The 22,027-nt window shown below is 49.7% G+C and overlaps 1 protein-coding gene across 3 annotated transcripts in view; it reads left to right on the top strand.

Moving 5' to 3' along the window:
- MDGA1 (MAM domain containing glycosylphosphatidylinositol anchor 1) overlaps positions 1-22,027 on the top strand; it is a 64,234-nt gene that overhangs the window by 20,699 nt on the left and 21,508 nt on the right. For all 3 annotated transcript variants that reach the window (XM_038553938.1, XM_038553937.1, XM_038553936.1), the window contains exons 2-6: positions 11,939-12,078; positions 16,801-16,975; positions 18,620-18,816; positions 19,805-19,937; positions 20,177-20,446. In XM_038553938.1, the coding sequence (XP_038409866.1) occupies positions 12,040-12,078; positions 16,801-16,975; positions 18,620-18,816; positions 19,805-19,937; positions 20,177-20,446 (814 nt within the window). In that variant the 5' untranslated portion in view covers positions 11,939-12,039. The remainder of the gene's footprint in view (positions 1-11,938; positions 12,079-16,800; positions 16,976-18,619; positions 18,817-19,804; positions 19,938-20,176; positions 20,447-22,027) is intronic.

The following is a 22,027-nucleotide window of genomic DNA, read 5'->3' as shown; positions in this document are numbered from 1 at the left end:
CTGTGTATCTCTCATGAATAAATAAATATATATTTTTTTAAAAATGACATAGCGTTGTAAAGGGATCCTTCTGGCTTCTTGTGGAGAACAGACTGTGCTGGGCCAGGGAAGAAGCAGAATAGACCTATCAGGAGGCTGTTGTAGAAATCTAGGCAGAAGATGGTGGTGGCTAAAACAAGGGTGGTATCGCAGGGGTTGGATTGGGGAGCACTTTTGAGGGAAGCTGGGAGGGCTTGCTGGTGGATTGGGTGTGGGGTGTAGGAGAAGGAGAGAAGTCATGGAGAACTGTTTCCAGGTGACAGCAGGGGATAGTGTGTTTTCTCTAATGAGGGTGGGGGTGAGGAATGGCTCTAAGGCCTTGGGGTGCTGGGAGGCAGTAAGTGCTGTCCTCCTGAGGTCACTGAATGTGGAGAGAGGCATAAAGTGAATCAGGCCCTTATAGCTCTGCTCCCTGATTTATAAAACTCAGAGCTAATCCTCCTACCGCCTCCTGAGCTGGGTGGGGTGAAGACCGGTCTGGGAGAGCTGTGGAAAGGTAGCTTTGAGATGTTTCAAGCAGTTAGGTCATGGCACCCATAATTTCACCCCACAGTTGGGTGGATAAGGCCCCGAAACCCACTGTGGCCTGGGGGTGGGGACATCGGAGGGTTGCCCAGTGGTGGGCTCAGCAGGAACACTGTCCTTCCCTCCCCTGCTCTTCTGGCCTGGGGTCCAAGGCTGCACCTGCTCTCAAGCCGCAGGATTGATTTTGCTTTCAGGGTGGTATTGTTATTATTACCCACTTAAACAACCTCGTAGGAAAAAAAGAAGGAGCCCGATGACCATCAAACATTAACCGTTCATTCTGAATTCCCTGCCCACACCTGTCAATACATTTTTACATAGCGGTAAACAGTCGTCTGTTCTGCTCTGTCGGCTGACTTTATCTCCCACACACGTCTCTTGGTATTGACTGAGCCCTCAGCCCTGTCACTTTAATGGCTGCAGGGCACCCCCTGCATCGATGTGTGGGAGTTTGGTCACTGTTTCTCGGTTTCTCCGTCGTGGAGCATTTGGGCAGGTGCCAGCTCCCCCTTCTCCTAAATAGCTCTGCCGTGAATATCCTTATGTGAATTACTTTTTCCTTTTACATTATTTCCTTGGGGCCTATTCCCCAAAGTAAGATTGCCTAATAGGTCATAGGATAGGAACAGTTTTATGGTTCTCATTTTGTGCTGCTGGGTTGTGCTACAAAAAGTTTGAGCCAGCTTTGCACACAGCCCAGCCACAATGGCTTTTATCATCCTAATTTATTTTCCCTGGTTTAATAGGTACATAATGGCTTATTTCATAACTTCCAATTTTCACTTCACGAAGCCACGTTTGGGCCTTTCAGTGCCTAACAGGTACCTGACCTGGGCAGAACTTGGCAGTTTATATGGAGCCTTCTGATAGTCATCTCGCTTAGGCCCTGGGGGTATGGTATTTTGGCCTTTGTTTTATATGGCAAAATGGGAGTTTAGTCACGGTAAGTGGTGGGGTGAGGCCTCCAACCAATTTTTGCAGGTTTGATTAGAAAGGATTCCAACCCATCTGCCATTCTTTCTGTGGGCCCAGGGTCCCCAGATGCCCATTTCAGCCCAAATTCAGTGCCCTGGTCTTGTCACCTCCCCTGAGCTCCCATAGCCAGCTTGTGCCTGTGCTTCTAGGTTGGGTCTCAGCTCTGAGGGGCTTGGAGGAAGCCACTGGGTTTGGGGGTTTGGTGGAGCCTTGGGGGTTCTTTGCTTCAGCAAAGCTATGACACCTTCCATTCCCTGGCCTGGGCCTGGCCCAAGCTCTACTGGGTCGGGGGGCCTAGACCTAGCAGGTTTTATTCTGCGCTCTTCTAACTCTACTTCTTGAGTGTTAACTAGGAAGCACAGGCTGTGCTCAGCAGATTCGGTTCCTATTGTATTTAACCCTCACAATAGAGATTACAGTTATGCCCATTTGACAGGAAACTGAGGTTATAGACTAGAGATTTAAAAGATTTGCCCCAGGGCAGCCCCGGTGGCTCAGCAGTTTAGCATCACCTTCAGCCCAGGGCCGGATCTTGGAGACCCGGGATCGAGTCCTACGTCAGGCTCCCTGCATGGAGCCTGCTTCTCCCTCTGCCTGTGTCTCTGCCTCTCTCTCTCTCTCTGTCTCTCTCTGTGTCTCTTGCGAATAAATAAATAAAAATCTTAAAAAAAAAAAAAAAAAAGATTTGCCCCAGGCCACAGAGCATTGCTGCAACTGCCTGGATAAACTGTGCCCATGTCCAAGCCATGTCTACGCCACATCTGCTCCTCTCATGGGTTTGGGTCAATAGTGACGCTTCAGTGTTGAGGGGGCTTGGTCATATCTAGTGTCTGGGCTGCCACCAGCTTGCAGGGCCAAGGGTAGTGCAGTGATGGGGTCCCCAGGACTGGCAGGGCTTGGCAGGGCTGGGTAGGTGGGATCCAAGCAGGAAAACTTACATGAGTGACCCCATGTCTGCAGACCTCACATCCCTGGGCCAGGCAGGCTCAGGTGCCGTGTTCTAGAAGCCATTCTCTGTCCTGATGGGTGGCAGCCTCTTTATCCTGCCATCATCCTGTATGTTTTCTTGGGGAGATCTTTCCTTCCTGCAATTACCTCCTGTAGCCCACCTTGCTGTTCTGGTCTTTCAAGATTTGGGCTCATGGCGTTCCCCGCAAAGTAGGCTTCCTCATCTGGTGTTACATTTTCTTCTTGCAGGTTCTTTGAATGGGTTCCCACAGGGTCCTGGGCTACATTATCAAATGGAAAATGGATTAGAATTTATTAAGTATCTACTGAGATACTAGTCCTTGTGTTAGGTACCCAGTGCATGCTATCTCCTTTAATTCTCACAACCCAGAAGTTACTTCCACGACTGTCTGAGATGTATTTTCTCCATTTGCAGATTGAGGAAACTGAGACCTCAGGAGACTGAATAACATGTCTGATAGTAAGGAGATGAGAGGTAGATTCCTGCCTCCTGCCCCTCATACCACACCATCTGGGCAGCCCCTCAGGCTTATGTTTATAGCCTCAGATCAAGCAGTGCCCAATTTAGGGCATGTGCCTTCCCCCTGTCTTCCCTGAGTGTCCCACCTACACTGGTTAGAGCTGCCAGAGGGCCCCTCACTGTTGAGAGCTTTGATCCTGGTCTTCCGAGACTCAGGAAGAAAGTTTCTTACAGCTTTCCCCAGAGCACCTCAGAGTCCCCATGTAGGAGTCCCTCCCGGTGGCCTGTCTAGACATCCCAGAGTTCCACAAGTAGGGTGCCCATTAGACTTCTGTTGATCCACAGACAACAAAGCATCTAGGAATATCATGTGGCACTCTCAATACCTGTGTGCCTTCTGATGAGGCCAGGATGTGGGTGCAAGGGTGCCAGACATTCCCTGGGCTCAGGGCACAGATAGACTGGCCACCACTTTGGGCAGAGGAAATTTGTCAAGAGGGCCAGGCTCTGCCAAAAGCATCAGGCTCTGCAAACAGAGCTAGGCCCTGCAAACAGTATCAGCTCCTGCAAGTGGTATCGGGCTCTATGAGCAGTAGCAGGCCCTGCCTCTGACCACAGAAGCAGAGCTTTTTGTCCTTAGTTGTGGTGATAGTGTGGCAGCCTGTGTGCGCTGGGCCTTTCTGCTATGGCTGGTCTCACATTCAGTGATAGCCCTTGTACTTTGAGGTCACAGACCCTATACACTTGGGTTGGGAAGAGATTTTTGTGGCCAAAGACGAGGTTGGCCGAATAAGAGTTTGGTATTGATGAGAGAAAAAAAAAAAAAAAAGACCCTGGGGTGGAGAGCAATCTCTAGTGGGATCTGCAGCAAAGTGAGGACAGAGGTTCTTCACTGAGGATGGCTATGCCTTGCTAGGCTCTGCATTTGGCACCGAGGGCAGGACGTTGCACACAGTAGGTGCTTAGGAACTGTGCAGACCAAATCGATGAATCAGTGGCAAATAAACAGGCAATTGTGTGTGTCCTCTGAAGGGCTGGGAGGCTGGGAGTGAGAGAGAGGATGGAGAGGGACTCAGCTTGCATGGAAGTCTAATGACCCAAGAGAATGACCAGAGGTGTACAGGGCAGAGTGTGATGGTGCTTCCCCTCAAGATGAGCAGCATTAAAAAAAAAAAAAAAAAATTTATTTATTTATTTGAGAGAGAGGGAGTGTGCATGTGAGTGCAGGGAGGGGCAGAGGGAGAGAGGGAATCCCAAGCAGACTCCCTGCTGAGTGAGGAGCCTGGCACTGGGGTTTAATCCCGTGACCCTGAGATCATGACCTGAGCCCAAACCAAGGGTCAGATGCTCAACCAACTAAGCCACCAGGTACCTCTCAAGATAACCAGGATTAAGGTGAGACTGGAGGAGATGGGATGGGATGGGAGAGACTATTTCAGACTTGTTTTCCCAGCCCTGAATTGGAGCCTCCTTTAGACTTAGAGAAGTCACCTGGTCCATCCTGGGTAGTAAACAGAGGACAGGTGTTAGCTAGTTCCACAGAGAGCCAGGGATAATGGGGAGGCAGGGAAAAGCCTTACTGCAGAGAGCACAGAAGGGTTAATCTTCCCCAGAGGTCCACGTCTGATGGCCCATGGTTTGTTGGAGAGGTGCGTAGCATCATCCCTGGCAGAAGGATGCCCAGGTGGAACTGGCCAGGTGCCTGCCCATAAGAGCAGACCCTGGCTGCCATTCTCTGCGTAGCTAATTAAAAGAGAAAAGCCTGTTAATATTTCAGCACTGTTAACTCTGCTAAATTATTAAGCATCCATTTGCATTACGTGCATAAAAGATCGATAAACATGTGTGTACCAGGAGCTAGGCAGGCAAGGGTAAGATGGTTTCTAAGGATGCTGTATGGGACTGGCCCAATAGTGACTCCGAGACTATGTCCTGCATCCTGAGCTCTGAGTCCTCAACACTGTGCCAGGCACTCGGGAACTGGAAATGCATGGGGCTTGGCAAAAATCAGAAAGTGTGATTCTAAGTCAGCAGGGTGTCCCTGGGCAACTTACTCATCCTCGCTGACCTCGGCTTCCTGATCTGACAAATGGGAGCGATGGGCTTCTTATGAGCAATACATAGCTAATAGATATAAAACATTTGGCATGGTGCTGGCACAGAGTGAACTGTTAATTGTATGTAGGGGGGTCGGTGGGGGAACCCCTAAGCTTTAACTCCAGCTCACAGCCGATCCTTCCCTGCTTCCTTTCTGTCACTCAGAAAGGCCTTTATGGGCATTGTCCTGATCCCAGCTCTTCCCAACTGTGCCCTTTCCTGGCATCCCCCAGCACCGAGCCCAGCACTTCATGCTCACGAGGATGTGTTGACTGATGGAAGTCAGGACCAGAACATAGATCCTGATTCCATATTACCCAGCCCAGAAACACTGAGTGATGCTTGTGAGAGGCTGTTAGGATGGTGGCACTCGCCCTGCCACCTGCTAACGGGGTGGATAGAACTCCAGGTGGGGAAGTCTGTAGCCCCCTTCTCTTCTCTCCTCACCCCCTCCTCTGGAAGTTCCCCAGGCCTGCAGATCCACACATTTTCCCTGAAAGAGTCAGGAGCAGGAAGCAGGGCAACAGCCCCCACTTGATGATGATTAACCTTTTTAAATGTGGGGTGAGGAAGAAACCCGAAGGAAAGCTGATGGAGCTTTAAATTAAGGGTTTCCATTCATTTTGCTGTCTGCCTGCCTTAGTTGGCTCTACATATTGCTGTCACATCCTTGTGCATTTAATGGCACCTCCTACACCTTAGCTAGTGCCAGGGAGGAAATTCTCTTATGAGGGACGGGGGTCTTTGATGAAATTTCCCCTCTGGATTCCAGTGAGAATTCTCTACTGAAGCACAGTGGCTGAGTTGGACTTTGCCTTAACATGAGAGTTTGTGGCTTCCTTGAGAGTTTGTGGCTTCCTCACTGGGCTTGTGGGGTGCTGGCTGTCCCTATGCCCTACCTATAATTATGGGTGTATACTTTTGGGGGGAGGAAAAGGAGTGAGCTGATAGGCCAGAAGCATTCTTCCAGGGACCCACTATTTCTGTCAGTTGTCCTCCTTCTGATGCTGCCCTGTGGGTGACATCTCTCATGTAAGTGCTTAGCTCTGCTCAGCCAGAGGACCGGGGAGGGCCGTGATGCTTGACTCGACAGCCATTAGTTTTATATTGCGCTTGGATCAGCATATCTCCTCTTGCTTTACACAACGCTTCTATCTCTCAAGATGCTAAGAGATCCTCTGTGAAGAAAGGGCTTTATGGTCAAATATATTTGGAAAGCACTGGCTTAAACCAAGATACATAGGTGTGTTTACTGCAGGACTTTTCAGAGCCTTTAATAACACACACTTGGATTCCCAGACATTCGGGAAGGAGAGACAAGACGCAGCATCAGCATCCTGACTTGGCAGAGGACTCTCAATGAACACTTTATGGCACATGGGTTGGGCGTTACTGTTTTTCTTTTCTACGGGGGTTCATTGATAGATCGCAGGAGAATGAAATAGGAAAAGTCTCATAGACCAGGGTCAGGGAGACATACTTGGTTCCAAACTCCCGTCCTATCTTCCATCCACTAATGTGGTGTCAAGCGGAGATGATCAAAGCCAGCCTACCAGAATCTCAAGGAGCTTGTTACAAATACAAACCCTGACAGCCTGGAGTCTGCATCGCAACAGCCTCCCTGGTGACACAGGCAGAGGTAGGGGAGTCTGTGAAGGGCTGGGATGGTGAACACAGTTCCAAGCTAGCAGGTGAAAGGCCTGCATTCAAGTCTCTGCCCTGCCTCTGTCTTGTGTCAGTGAGTGAGGTAGACAGGGCATTTCCTTCTCTGGGCCTCCACTGTCTTCTCTGCCAAAAGAAGCTAAATAGGACTTGCTCTTTCTGCCCCTCAGAATGAGGTGAGGAGCTTGGAAATATATACAGTGGACCCCAGGAAGGTGTCACTCCTCACCATCTGTGGCAGATGAGGCAGGGTCCTTTCATGCAAAGGGCTTGCAGGCCCCCAGGGAGGTGGGTTCTTGAGAGGAGCGCGGGATCATTTATAGAATAATAAAGCTAGCTACGTGTTTAGATGGCTTACGGTGTACCAGATGCTGTTTTCAGCACTTGACGTGAGTTTACTTATGTATTCCTCACAACAAGCCCATTTTACAAGTGAGAAAATTAAGTAACTTGCTAAAATCACAAAGTAACTTGCAGAGAACTGAGTGTGCTGGGATGCTAAGGGGATGCTCAGAAGGGGCCCATCCCTCCCCTCTGTTTTCATCTCCCCTGAAGCCCTGCACTGCCTTCAACATGGATTTTAACATATTTGGGAAACATCCCTGCAGGCTTAATGTCTGCTTTGAGGGTCTCCACCCTGGGATTTTGAGGTGGCCCCAAAGCATGCTCTCCTGTCTCCTTCTCGTGTTCCTACTTAATCATTTCAGGAATTGTCATTTTTTAAAAGATTATTTATTTATTTATTCATGACAGAAAGAGAGAGAGGCAGAGACACAGGCAGAGGGAGAAGCAGGCTCCATGCAGGGACCCCAACACGGGACTCGATCCCAGGTCTCCAGGATCACACCACAAGCTGAAGGCAGCACTAAACCGCTGAGCCACCTGGGCTGCCCAGGAATTGTCATTTATTGAGAGAGCACATTTTGTTTGTTTGGCCAGATGTTTTACAGACGTATTAAACCCTCATGCCAGTCCTGGGAGAAGGCGTTACTGTTCCCATTTTACAAATGGAAAGCCTGAGGCTCAGAGAGGGAGGTTAAGTAATTTGCCTAATGCCACCCAGCTAGCAGAGCCAGGAATTAGTCCCAGATTGTCCGCTTTTCCCATTTCTCTAGAGCATATCTCTCCTCTGCTCACTGTTCCTTGACGCATCCCCTGTTTTAGAGTAGTCTTAGCATTTACAACACTCTGAAACCATCCTGCTCATTTCTGTTCCCTTGTTCGCTATGACAGTTCTCCTTCATTGTTTGCTTTTCCTGGTAGTCTCTCCAGCACCCATACAGCAGCCAGCTCAAAGCATTTGTTGTTTGACAGACTGAATGAAGGGATGATGATGTCATGGTGCCTCTGGCCTGATTGCCTCTGGAACAGAAGATGCTGCTGCTGGCAGTGCCTTCCAAGGGTGTGTGAGCCAGAGGCCGAGGCTAAGTGGGACAGAGCCTTTGACGTGGGTCAAGGTCCAAAACCCATTCCAGGAGTGAGCAGATTGGGGGGGGGGGTGATTCATGTTAACAAAGCTCAGGGGGAGACCACGAGCAAATGGAAATGCCAAGGCCAAGAGGGCCTGGGTACCACTTGCTCCAGAGGGAAAATCTATACCTCGACAAAAGTCAGCCATGGGAAGCAGCTCATCAAATAGGAATCAGAGTAAAGGGAATGGGTAGTTGGAAAGGTTAGTGTCAACCAAAGAAACTGGAAAAACTTAAGGGGAAATTTTTTAAAAATTGAAATGTAACTTAGGTACAGTAAAAGCTTAAGCAAACAACTCGATGCATTTTTACATACATGTCCGCTCATATAAGCACTCAGATTAAGATGTAAGCATTTCCATCCCACCAGATGGGATCCCGCCTTCTCTCCAGAAACTTCTTGTGTGCCCTTCCCAGTAATTAATCCCTGTCTCCACCCAAGGGCAACCACTGTTACTTTAAATTGGATTTTTCCAGTTTTGAATTTCAGATACATGAAATCATATGCTATTTGTGCTTTCGTGTCTGGGTTCTTCCACTCAGATTGTCCATGTGACATTCAACAGTGTCACTGTGTCTATCAGGATTTTTTTTTTTTTACTTTTGTGTAATATCCCATTGTACAATTATACCAGAATTTATTTACCCATGCGTCTTTTTTTTTTTATAAAAATTATTATTTATTTATGATAGGCAGACAGTGAGAGAGAGAGGCAGAGACACAGGCAGAGGGAGAAGCAGGCTCCATGCACTGGGAGCCCGACGTGGGATTCGATCCTGGGTCTCCAGGATCGCGCCCTGGGCCAAAGGCAGGTGCTAAACCACTGCGCCACCCAGGGATCCCTACCCATGCTAGTCTTGATGGATATAGGGGTGGTTTCTCATTTTTAGCTGTAATAAGTAAAGCTGCTATGAATATTGTTGGACCTATTGTTTGGTTGTTTTAACCACTCATTTCTGTTGGGTACTACCCAGGAGGGGAATTGCTATGTCATGGGGTTTACCCTCGTCTAGCTGGAGCAGGTATTGCCAAAATCTCTTCCGAAGTGGTTCTATCATTTTAGAGTTTGATATTCTTAATACTTAATGTCATCAAAGGGAGTTAGGTCATCTTAATGATATCATCATCCATGATGCCTCGTCTCCAGTGTGGAAACGTGGCAGGTGGCCAGAGGCCCTGTGTCTGCTGGCCAGGCTCTGTGTTTTCTGGCCTGTGCTATCCAGACCCTGAGAAAGTCCAGCTCTCCAGCTCCTTTTCAGTATTCCCTATCAGTCACCAAACCTTCTGTTACAACACTGCCTGGCTACAGACAAGCCACAGTGTCCAAGATTACAGCTTATCTTCCACTGGAGCCTGTTAAATCAATGTCTTCCTTGTGAAGAGGCACCCCAGGCCTCTTGTAGACATTCATGCGACCTTCTGGTCTTATCAGCAACTGGCATGCATGTCATGCATTGATGGGCTGTTTCCTGATGAGATTTCTTGGGGCCCTTGGCCACAGATGGCTCTCTCTTCCATGGTGTGGTGATGTTCATGCATTTTCATTGCAGGGGGTGACAGTTTCAGACCCATTTCCCAGATTCGAGGTTGCATCTTATATGTGCACTATGCACTGATTATAAAATTTATAGAAAGTGTGAGCTGAGAAGGATCTCAGAGGTCATCTAATCTACTCCTCTGCTTTAGGAGGGGAAATTAAGGCCCATGAGGTCTGACTTGCCCAAGGTTGCATAGCTTGTTTCCTGACAGCTAGCCTAGGTTTACTCCTCTATGGCAGCCAGGCAGGCAGGACGATTGTCTGGATACTCAAGACTCCGGGCTGGTGGAAGCTGCCACTGTTTGCAGAACCTGCTGCTGTTTGTAGAGACTCTCGTGGTTAAACAGGGCCCGTGTGGCCTCAATTGCTGCCCCACAGCTTTTTGACTTACAGCCTGGCTACCTCTGTGGACTCACCTCTATAACTGGTTCATAACTGTCCCATCAATGCGGGTTGGAGAAACTCTGTTAAGGCGCTACTTGTGGCAACTGTAGAACACATTAGAGTCTAATCAGCATTTCTCAGTTAGCCTGTGTTACTGTCACACCCACCCTCGTGAATTCTCAGGGCTGGCAGCATGCTCTCTGTTTTAGAGATGAGAAAACAAAGGTCCAAAGACGACTCATGGCTTATTCCAGGTAATATATATTATGTAGGACTCCACTCTGTCAACCAGCACAAAGCTCCCCGATTCTCTGAGGCCTGGTGAGAAAGCTGCCTCTTCCATGGAGCCTTCTGTGATTCTTCCTCTGGCAGACAGAGCTCTCTCTCCCTCTCTTGACCTCCTAGGGCCTTCTATACCTCTTTACAACACTCAGCAACATCACTATAGGATATTCTTGTAAATTCATTCATTTAGGTTCACTGAGTGCCCACTATATTTCAAAGGCCTTGTGCTGGGGATAAAAGGTGAAACCTATGGTTTGGTAGACAGAAAGACAAGAACCCCGAATCTGGCAGACACACAGATTGATGTTCTGTTGTCGCACTGGGAGAGTGACCGGGTACAGAAGGAGGGAGGGCGCAGGCCAGTCATGGGATGCTTCCTGGAGGAAGCTACACATTTTATGTACGGGTTTTATCTCACCTTTGTGCATCTCTTTAGGGCAGGACTCTTTTCACTCTCTTGAGCCCCTGGTGCCCTGGATTAGCCCTCCCACCTCCACTTTCTCCACCCTCAGCTGGGAGCAGACAGGGGCCTTGTCATCCTCTCCAGAGCCCCACCATTGCTGGGCTGGGGGCTAAGCACTCAGGGAGGGGCTGTATGCTTTTCCCATTGGGTGTCCCAGCCACATACTAACTCTTGCCCCCCAGCCCCGGTTACTGTGAGAAAGGTCAGGAGGAGCTTCCAGGCCCCTGGAAAAGAGCCTCTTTCCCTTGAAGATGCTGGGCTAGGCTCAGGGAGCGATGAGGGAAGAGTAGCAGGCCTTTGGGTGAGGGGAATGAACAGTCTGTGGGGCTGGGAGAAATCTCTGTCAAGCTCTCTAAAAGGAAAGCCTGGGATGGTTGAGGGGGTGCAATTTAGGCAAGTGATTTGCTGAGAAAGTGCTCTTGGGAGAAACTGGAAGAGGAGGGAGCCAGGCAAAAATGTGGCTCAGTGGCTTTAGCTGTGCCCTCCCACCAGGAGATGGGGTGGGGCAGGGAAGGGGTTGTTAGTCACCGACTGTGTGTGTGTGTGTGTGTGTGTGTGTGTGTGTGTGTGTGTATTGGGCAGAGGGGTGATCTTGTGGGCATATCTGGCCCAGGCAGCTGCCATTGGTGAAAGGCAATCGCAGGCAAGGTGAGCTCTGTGCACCTAGCAGCTAGCTCTCATAGCAGCTGGGGAACGGATGCACGTGGAGTGTCTGGGGAGCTGGGAGGAGCACCAGCAGCTTCCACTCTGGGGGCTGCGAAGGCAGCGATGCTTACTCAGTGATGATAACCAGTCTGTATGGATCCCAAGCCCCTCAGACTCATCAGCTCATTGAAAGCACAGATCTCTTGCAACGAGAGTGGGATGAGTTGGAATTGCCCCCTTCCTGAGTCCTCGACTCTGGCTTGGGGCCCTGGGAGTCTCCTTTCCAGAGCTCAACAGGTGAGGCCTCTAAGGAATGGCCTGGGGAGGTCTGGGCTGATGCCTCCTGCTAACATACTCAGAAGAGGATGCCCTAGACCTCCCTCAGGCCTTGGTGCCTCTTGCCTAAACCTGCCCCCTCTCCGGCCAGCTCCCGCCCAGGCTCAGATTGTCCACGCAGGCCAGGCATGTGTCGTGAAGGAGGATAACATCAGTGAGCGTGTCTACACCATCCGGGAGGGGGACACCCTCATGCTGCAGTGCCTTGTCACCGGGCACCCACGGCCCCAGGTAAGCCCCTCCGTGGCTTCACCTCCTCACTCGCCGCCCTGCCCTGGGATCAGAGCTGCGGATGAGGCAGCAGGAGCCCGGGACCAGAGGCAGAGGAAGTGGGCAAGTAAACATGAGACTGAAGCCCGTGTCTGGGAAATAGCTGGAAAATGAACTCTGTGGGGAAGGGCTGGAGGCCGGGAGCTTATTCAGCTGAAAACATTGACGGCTGAGGGGAAAAATGAAATGTCAGCTGTTCAATTCCACTTTATCCTGTTGTATCTGCTGGGCAGACACTTCCTCAGATGCACCTTCAACCTCCGTTTGAGGGCAGCTGACACTGTGCGAGGTGCTCCCTCCAGTGTCTTCTCTTGGGAGCCTCAGGACCATGCTGTGGGGAAGACATTAGAGCTTCCATGTCACAGCTGAGAAAATCAAGGCTCAGGGAGGCTGAGTAAACTCCCACGATCACACAGCTCCTGTGAGGGTGGAGGCAGATTTTGAATCCAGAACCAGTGTTCTCTGTAGCTTTGCACACTTCCTCCCAGTGTGCCTGTCTTTGGGTTGAGGGCTCCAGGGGTTACCCACAATGTAGGATGATATGATCTCCTCTTCAGGAGGCTTCAGGTAGGCAAGCCCCACATTCTCAAGGTTTAAAGACTGAGAGCAGTTAGAAAGCCACAGAAGATGAGTATCTGGAAATGCCAGGTAAATTTAGTCACAGATCAAGGATATGTTCAGTCAGAAGGGTTGGCCAGTTATCACCGAAGCTGAGGAGAAGAGACAGGAGGTGGGCTGGAAGGATGGGTGGAATTTGCTGGTGAGCTGCTGTGGCATTTAAGAGCAGCAGAAAATTTTTCACTGGATCTAAGGAGGATAATAAATGCAAAATAGTTTTTTGGGATAATTTTGGGCACAAGGATGACTTTGGTAGGTTTGGCCTGGAGATAAGCAAATGATAAGGAAGTCACTAAGGACTCAACCTAAAACCATTATCACTGCTTGCTTCTTCTCAGAGTTTTGTTTCAAAGTGATGACAATGCTGCCAATCTTCACATTGTTATATGCATCAGGTGTGACATCAGGATGGTCCTCCCTAACACCAGGGAGGCAGCTGGGCCATCTCTCCCTAAGGCTGTACTGGCCATCTGTGTGTGTCCCCTTGTGCATCGCATTTATAAGTTGTTTGTGGCTGTGGCTCAGCGTGTGCACACACAACACTCTTTTTTTCTACTTGCATCCACGATTTCATTATCCTTCCTGCTACCTAGGCTCAAACCCTTGGGCTAAAATTTGGCTCTGTGCCATCTCATTCCCCACCTCTAGCCAGCCTCTGAGGCTTCTGTCTTTATGTCTCTTGCATAGGTCTTCTGTTTCTCTTCCTCATTACCACTGTGGGTCAGACCTTCAGACCTATCCCTTGGACCACTGCAGTAGACTAACTGGCCCCCTATGTTTGATATCTCCCCCTTGATTCACTTCTGTACCCTGCTCCCAAAATCATCATCTTCAAACCTCCTCTCTCATATCATTCCCCTGCTCAAAATCCTTTGATGGTTTACCTATTACCTACCAGACCCAGTTCAGGCTGCTAGAGGTAGAAGTGAAGAGCCCTCCATCCCCCACCCAGTCTGGCCCCACCTGCCTTCCTTGTCTCACCTCCACTGCCACCCTCCTCATACCCTGTGCTCCAGTCACACTTGCCCGAGTACGCCCTGTTCATTCCTGCATTAGCCACTGCTGCTCACCTCTCCTGGAATGCCGTCTATCTCCTTGCTTATGTCATTAAACAAATATTTCTTGAGCACCTGTTGTGAGCCCAGCCCCGTGATGGGCCCTGAAGATACAGTTCCTGTTGTCACAGAGCATCCAATCTAGCAGAGTCACAAGGAATCAGCATCTCATGGTCCACTTTGAGGTCAGGATAGGGGACTGCGTAGGCATGGAATTCCCCACTCTAAACAAATAGCAAGACCGAAGGACTCTTGAGGGCCAGAATGAAGAAAGAATCTGTAGCCATGGCAGTGAGCAGAAGGTGAAGGACCTGGTCCTTGGAGGGGCTTGAACTACATACTCACCTCAGGGATAGTAGTATTAATACACACACGGGGTGGGGGGTATGAGTTGAGGCCACAGGTCCATCTGTGGTTGGAGGCTAGACATAAACACTCTACCTAAAGCAGGAAACACAAGAGTGTCCCCTGTGGATGGGGACCAGAAGTTCTCCATTCCACATCCGAGAGTCATAGCCGGAGGCCGACTCCACTTCAGGATGAGCATATGAACAGTCACCTATGAAGGAGCACAACCTTTAGGCTGTGTCTTACTGTCGCAGTGGTGAGGAAACCTGAAGCTGAGAAACTAATATAAAACTAGTTGGAACCTGTGAACCCTTGTGTCTTGGGCATAGGCAACCATAAAGCTACACCACAGACAGGCCTGTGAGGGCCCACAGAAATTTCTTTTTTTTTTTTTTTTCCCGCAGAAATTTCTGTGGAAGAAAAGTCCCACAGAATATAAGCTTGCGGAGTAAAATTTTAAAACACATTTAAAAATACAATGCCAAGAGGGCCAGCCCAGACACTCAAATAATTGAATTGAATAATCTCTCACATAAAAGGAAACAGAGATAACAGAGCAATTTGTTCTTTTGTTTGTTCATTCATTCATTCATTCATTCATTCATGATAGACACACAGAGAGAAGCAGAGACATAGGCAGAGGGAGAAGTAGGCTCCCTGCAGGCGCCTGATGTGGGACTTGATCCCAGGACCCCAGGATCATGACCTGAGCCAAAGGCAGACTCTCAACCAGTGAGCCACCCAGGTGTCCTGATAACAGAGCAATTTGAAAGGATCTTGAAAATAAGTATAGTTAAAGTGTTTAAAGAGATAATGAAAGGCATACAGTCCACAAGTCAGGAGATTATACAACCTGATCCTTCAGATATGGGGGGAAAACCAAATAGCAATCCTAGAAATAAAAATCCAACAGTCTTTTGAAAAATTTGACCTCCATACCATAGAGATAGCTAAAGAGAAAATTAACGAATTGGATGACAGATCTGAGAAAACCAGCTACAATGCAGTCCAGGGAAGACAAAGAGACTGGAAAATGTGAAAAGAAAGTTAGGAGACATGGAGGATAGAATGACAAGCTACAACATTAACTTAGGATGGACTAGAGAAAACTGAGAGAAGGCAACATCTAAAGAGATAAAAGCTGAGAATTTTGTGGAATTGAAGAAAGGTACAAACCCTCAGATGGATAAAGTAAAACAAATCCAAAGCAGTTTATAAACACACTCCATCTAGATAAATCACAGGAAACCTGCAAAATGTCAAATACAAAAGAAAAAATATTTTCATGGCCTTGGTTTCTCTCTGAAGTGGGTGAAGGGCAAGTTTCTCATGCAGAGAGTGGCCACTGCAGGCCACAATGTTGCTACCATCATCCTCTCGCCATCCTTCTCCCCAGCCTTGTTGTTTTTAGGGACTATGGCCTGACCTCTTCACTGGGATCGGGGCCTTGCCCCATCTCAGTGATAAGCAATCCCCACCCCCCAACTTTTAGATGGAAGCTTCCCTACCCTGTCCTCTAATCCTTAAGACTTAATCACCTGGAAATGATCAATTTTTCTTAAACCTCTCCTACTCTGAGTAGTAGCTCCAGTTTCTTGTGTGATCCTTGATCATTTCCTACGGTCTAGGGCAGTGTTGATAATAATGGAAATTTGTTGAGTGACTAATACATACCAGGGACTACACTTAGGTGCTTTACACACTTTGTTTCTAAACCTCTTTGCAAAGCGAGTATTGTGCTATGTAATAGTTATAGTTAATCTAGTGCTGCATAACACATACTCTAAAACTCAAGAGACTCGGAACAACACACACTTATTGTCTCATAGTTCCTATGGAACCACAATCTAGGAGCAGCTTTGTTGACTGGTTCTGGCTCGTGCAAGGTCTCTTAGGAGGCTGAAGCCATTTGAGAACTGACTGGGGTGGGAGGACCACTTGCAGGCTACCTCCTGTGGCTGTAGACCTGGAGGTTTCCATTCTTCCCCCGGGGACCCCTCCCTCCGGAGGGCTGCTCATGACAGCCGGATGGCTTTCCCCAAGGTGGAAATCACAGTCCTTCAAAACCTGATCTTGGCAGTGGCATACCGTCATGCCCGCTGTGTTATATTGGGCACACAGCCCATCTGCGGCACAAAGTGGGAGGGCACCACAGAAAAGGACCAGACGCTAGGGACCATCTTGGAGGCTGGCTACCACGGAGACCTCTTTCGCAGATGACAAGTCTAAAGCTGGGAGAGAGTGGCCTACCCAAGGCCACTAAAAATTTTTATCAAATTCTTAGCCATACAGGCACTAAGGCACATTTAATCCTCCCAGAAGCCCTCGGCCAGGTAGTATTCTCTGTTTTCCCAATGCGGAAAGGGAGGCAGGAAAGGTGGGGCAACTCGCCCCAATCCATCCTCTTAACCACTGCACTACACTGCCTGATTTAAAGCCTCCTTCCTCTGACCCCAGATTTCCCAGGCTCTTTGCTGAAGCATCCTCCTACCCTATCCGTGCATTTCCCTGGGGGGAATTAGTTTCCCAGGCTGGGGTGGGCCCCACGGGCACGCAGGGAGAAGAGTGGGGTGCGGGGGGAAGAGGCCCCGTTGCATGACCTTCAGCCCGGAGCACGCTCCTCTCCGTGCCCCGCTCACCCTGCCCCGCCCTGCGGGCCCAGGTGCGCTGGACCAAGACGGCGGGCAGCGCCTCGGACAAGTTCCAGGAGACGTCAGTGTTCAACGAGACGCTGCGCATCGAGCGCATCGCGCGCACGCAGGGCGGCCGCTACTACTGCAAGGCAGAGAACGGCGTGGGCGTGCCCGCCATCAAGTCCATCCGCGTGGACGTGCAGTGTGAGTGCGGGCCCGGGTGCCCCGGGGGCCGGGCTGGGAAGGCGGGGGGTCGGGAAGGAGGCTGGAGAAGAGACACTTCGGTGGAAGAAGGCAGTAGAGACCTCACCTCTCCCGGACCACTGTTCCTCCGATGTGTGTCCCCCGATACCATTCACACGTGTCCCTCCCTAACCCATAGGAACCTTGCACAGCTCTCCAAAGTGATCAGAGAGGGCGGGATAGTTTGGATTATACTCTACTCCTTTCACAGATGAAATGGAAGTGGGGGGAGGTCTGTGACTTGTTTGCCCACAAAGGTTCTCTTGACTCTGGCCCATGCCCTTCCCACAGTCCCTCATGTCTCTTGCTTCTGTCCGAGGGGGAGCTCTGCAACTTCCCTGCCCCCACCAAGGGGGCACCTACAGGACCAAGCACCCCTTAGCCCTGGCTGCTGGTTGAATGGGAAGCCCCTAGTCTCTACCTGCCTACCATGGAGGTACCCCCTTAACCCCAAGAGGCTATTTCACTGCTTGCCACCTGCCTCTGTGCCCACTCAGGCTGACACTAATTACCCAGAAGCCATAGGGCCAAGCCAAGCAGCCTGTCTGGCACCATCTTAATGTCCACAATGAACCTATTCATTAAATATGTCCCACACCCCACCAAGTGAGACCCCCAAGTGGTGAGCAATGGAACCTCAGACCCTTCTGTCCCCCATCAGTCACCTAAGGGCCTGCCAAAGCCTGGGGCTGAGGATCATTTCTTGCATTATTGGTGCTGGAAGGGGCTGGCAGGCATGGCCTGGATGTCACCAGTGCCCCACCTCTACCCATCATGGTCTTTGATATGACTTCTGTCCAGGTGGGCTGTGTGAGGACAGAATGATGGGATGCTGGAACACCACCATAGAATGTTAGGCTGTGGAATGTTGGTGCCTTTGTTTCACAATGCCAACTCTTCATTAGAAGGTCTAGGGGATCTTTAGAAGAAACTATTGATGCCTGGGTCCCACTTCCAGAGATTCTGATGTAATTGGGCATGGAACCCAGCATCAGGATTTTTTCTTAAATTCTTTTTTGTTGTTGAGGATTAACCTATATCCAGTAGAGTGCACCAATCTTAAATGTACAGTTCCGTGAATTCTTATGTCAACGCATGTGTAAACACCATCCAGTTCAAGAGCATTTCCCGGACCCCAGAAAGTTCCTTCATGCTCCCTCCCAGTCAATAATCTCCTTAGAGGCAATCATTCTGACTTCTGACGCCATCAGTGAGCTCTGCTGGGCATTGGTATTAAAAAGAAAGTGGTATTTGCATGACCCATGACAAAACGCCCAGAAAGAGAAGTGACTTAGGCAGGTCACACTGCAAATTAACAGCTAACCTGGGATTTGAACCAGTGTCCTGATTTCCAATCTGCAGCTGCTTCCTCCATCCCATGATGGGAGGATAAAGACAGACACCCCCATGCAGGGCTGGGGGAGGAACAGTTGGGAAGCCATTAGGTCCATTCTCCTGCCTCCAACAGGTTGGTCGAGTTTGTGGGCTGGGAGACCATCTGGCTTTCTGGAAGCATCCCTTGAGGGTGGCTTAGCTTTCCTTGGGGTTGCCAGAAGACCAAGCCCCCCACCTGGCCGTGACTCCCCTGGGGCTGTGTCCTTGCAGACCTGGACGAGCCCGTGCTGACGGTCCACCAGACGGTGAGCGATGTTCGAGGCAACTTCTACCAGGAGAAGACGGTGTTCCTGCGCTGTACTGTCAACTCCAACCCGCCGGCCCGCTTCATCTGGAAGCGGGGTTCCGACACCCTATCTCACAGCCAGGACAATGGGGTCGACATCTATGAGCCCCTCTATACCCAGGTCAGGACAGAAAGCAGCCGGCCTGGTCTCCTCATGGCTCGCCCTGCACTCTTCCTTCTGTACCCAACAAGGGAGGGAGACGTGGAGACAAGGCCCCATGATCTAAGGGGTTCCAGGGGCTGCCCTGATGCCAATAATTCTGCTCTGATGTTGGAAGCGTGCAATCTGATTGGGCTTCAGACAACCTGGGCCAAATGAAATCAGGACAGAAAAGTCAGGGAGCAGTGGTGAGGACGGGAGAGTCCCCAAGGCAACATGTCCTTCAGGAACATTGCTAGTTAGGAAAGGATCCCCCAGGGGCAGGCATGTCACCCCTGTGTGCTGCTGGCTAGCAGAGTATTGGGGACTCTTGGGCAGGCACAGCAGCAGTCGGGGGTATTGATTGAGGTCCCCCACAGTCCCAGGAGGTGGTGATGAAGCTGCCTGCCAGGGAAGTCTTTCAGAGGTGGCTATCCCAGGTGGTGGCCAAAGCTCCATGTGTGGACATGGCTTGTGGGCCAGCCCCATGTTTGTATATGTTGTAAGATAGAGCAGGATTCCTTCCTAATCCTCCATTTCCCAGAGTGTGAAAACCGAGGCCTGGTCCTGGCTGGTGTGTGCCAGGACAACATCAGATCTGAAGCTCAAGGTATGGAGGCTGCAGTCTCCACCCCAGGTGCAGGCTCCCTGAGGATAAACTGTGGAGGTTGGAAAGATAGGAATTTTTTTTTAAAGATTTTATTTATTCATGAGAGAGACAGAGAGGCAGAGATGCGGGCAAAGGGAGAAGCAGGCTCCCTGTGGGGAGCCTGATGTGGGACTCCATCCCGGGACCCCAGGATCATGACCTGAGCCAAAGACAGATGCTCAACCACTGAGCCACCCAGGCGTTCCAGAAAGATAGAAATTAAAGTAGCCATTGGCTTCAGCCTCTGGCGCTGGGTGAACGTGTGTGGGATCCCTAGAGACCCAAGCAGGCCCCTCACCCCAGTGATCTGCTGCTGCCTAGGGGGAGACCAAGGTCCTGAAGCTGAAGAACCTGCGGCCGCAGGACTATGCCAGCTACACCTGCCAGGTGTCTGTCCGCAATGTGTGCGGCATCCCAGACAAGGCCATCACCTTCCGGCTCACGAACACCACGGGTACAGGACTCCCCTGCCCATCGCCCTCCTGGGCTGGCTCCCCAGCTAGGACACAGGGCCCAGCCCACACAGGACTCTAGGCATCTCCCCTCCTCCTCTCTGCCTGCTCCCTGCCTACTCCCTGCCTCTCCCCTTCCTTTCCCCTCCAGGCCTCCCTCAACCCCCTGGCTTCCCTTGCCCCCTTGACTCCCCCAGCCCTGCCTCATGGTCCCTAAGACCCCACCTCCTTGTCCTCGTAGCACCACCAGCCCTGAAGCTGTCTGTGAATGAAACTCTGGTGGTAAATCCTGGGGAGAATGTGACCGTACAGTGTCTGCTGACAGGCGGCGATCCCTTACCCCAGCTTCAGTGGTCCCACGGGCCGGGCCCGCTGCCCCTGGGTGCTCTGGCCCAGAGTGGCACCCTCAGCATCCCTTCAGTGCAGGCACGGGACTCTGGCTATTACAACTGCACCGCCACCAACAACGTGGGCAACCCTGCCAAGAAGACCGTCAACCTGCTGGTGCGATGTACGTGGGTCGGGAGGGGTGGGGGTGGGGGGACCCGGGAGGTGGCCTGGTGGCTCCTGTCCTCCAGAAACCACCCGTGAACCAAGAGAGAGGCCTGTCTGCTTCCTCTTGGTCAATGGGATTTGCTGAGAAGGCATGTTCCAGGCACTTCGATTTCCCTGCAATTCTGATGTCTGCCTGCAGGTGGCAGGACTACAATTTGTACAGAGTTTTATTTACAATCCACATTTCCAAAGGTCATCCTGACAATGGACCAAGTGGGAAGGGTGGGTGTTGATTACCTGCATTTTTCTTAGATCTGAAAACTGAGGCTGCTAAAAGCTAAATGTGGACACTCCAGTCTGCAAGAGAAATTTCCTGACTCTCTTCCTATATAATAATTTCTACATTTTTCACAGAATTAAAATGAAAATAACATACATTTGCACATACCTCAAATGCAAATCTTTATTAGCAAAGAATGTCAGTGAGTCTGAAGGTAATTACTAAATGTAAAAATGATAACAAAAGTTGGGACACAAAAAGTATTGACACTCTCCTTACTAACCTCCGCCTTATTAGCTGCTCAGTATGATCTTGATTTTGCTACTGTGCTTTAAGAAGAAAACTTTTTTTTAAAGTTTTATTTATTAAAGTAATCTCTACACCCACCATAGGGCTCAAACTCATGACCCTGAGATCAAGAGTTGCATGCTCTTCTGACTGAGGTGGTCCAGCGCCCCTAAGGAGAAAACTTTAAATTCTTTTGACTTGGAAGTCACTTTAGGTTGTTGTTTGTTTATTGTTTACTTATTTGAAAATTTTAAAGATCTAGGCTTGTTTGCAGCTCTTTCTCCCTTGAAAGTCAGGTATAGCTCCTGTCAAATCTTCTGATTAAATGGAGAATCTTCTGATGAAATGGATTCTCCATTTTGTTCTTCCCTCACCAACCAGTCTCTCTCTGACTCTTCTCACAAAAAAGAAGCTAGCTCTCTGGGATTTTTTTACTTAATCAGAGCAAGAAACATTCACCAGATTGTCACTGCTGACTTTTTCCTTTGATGGTACTTCTCCTGTCAAATTATTCTTCTTTACCTAATTCCACTTGGCCTTTAAAACCTGGGTTCAAAAAACAAAACAAAACAAAACAAAAAAACCCACAAAACACCTGGGTTCATGAAATTGCAGTTTGCATCAAATACTTACAGTCATCTCTTAGGGTCATGTACAGCCTGCTTTGCCCAGCCCAGTCCTGGTTCATGGCTGTTGCACCAGGGTCCGGTCGAATTAACAACCCACTACTGAGCATTCTGTCTAGACGGGCCTGGGCGGCTCAGTCTGTTAAGCATCTGACTCTTGATCTCAGCTCAGGTCTTCATCTCAGGGTCATGAGTTCAAGCCTTGCATTAGGCTCCACTGTGGGTGTGGAGCCTACTTAAAAAAGGAAGAAGAAGCAGCAGCAGCAGCAGCAGAAGAAGAAGAATTCTAACTCTCAGTTATGTCAGACAATATTCAGATTTTTCAAAGAGGGCTAGACCCTTTTTTTCTAAGCTCTGTGTTTTATGTAATTTCACATAAAATAATTGTATTAGGCTTTTATTA

Source organism: Canis lupus, chromosome 12 (genome assembly GCF_011100685.1).
Source record: "Canis lupus familiaris isolate Mischka breed German Shepherd chromosome 12, alternate assembly UU_Cfam_GSD_1.0, whole genome shotgun sequence".
In the NCBI taxonomy this organism is placed as follows: domain Eukaryota; kingdom Metazoa; phylum Chordata; class Mammalia; order Carnivora; family Canidae; genus Canis; species Canis lupus.
This window is presented reverse-complemented; position numbering and strand designations above follow the sequence as displayed.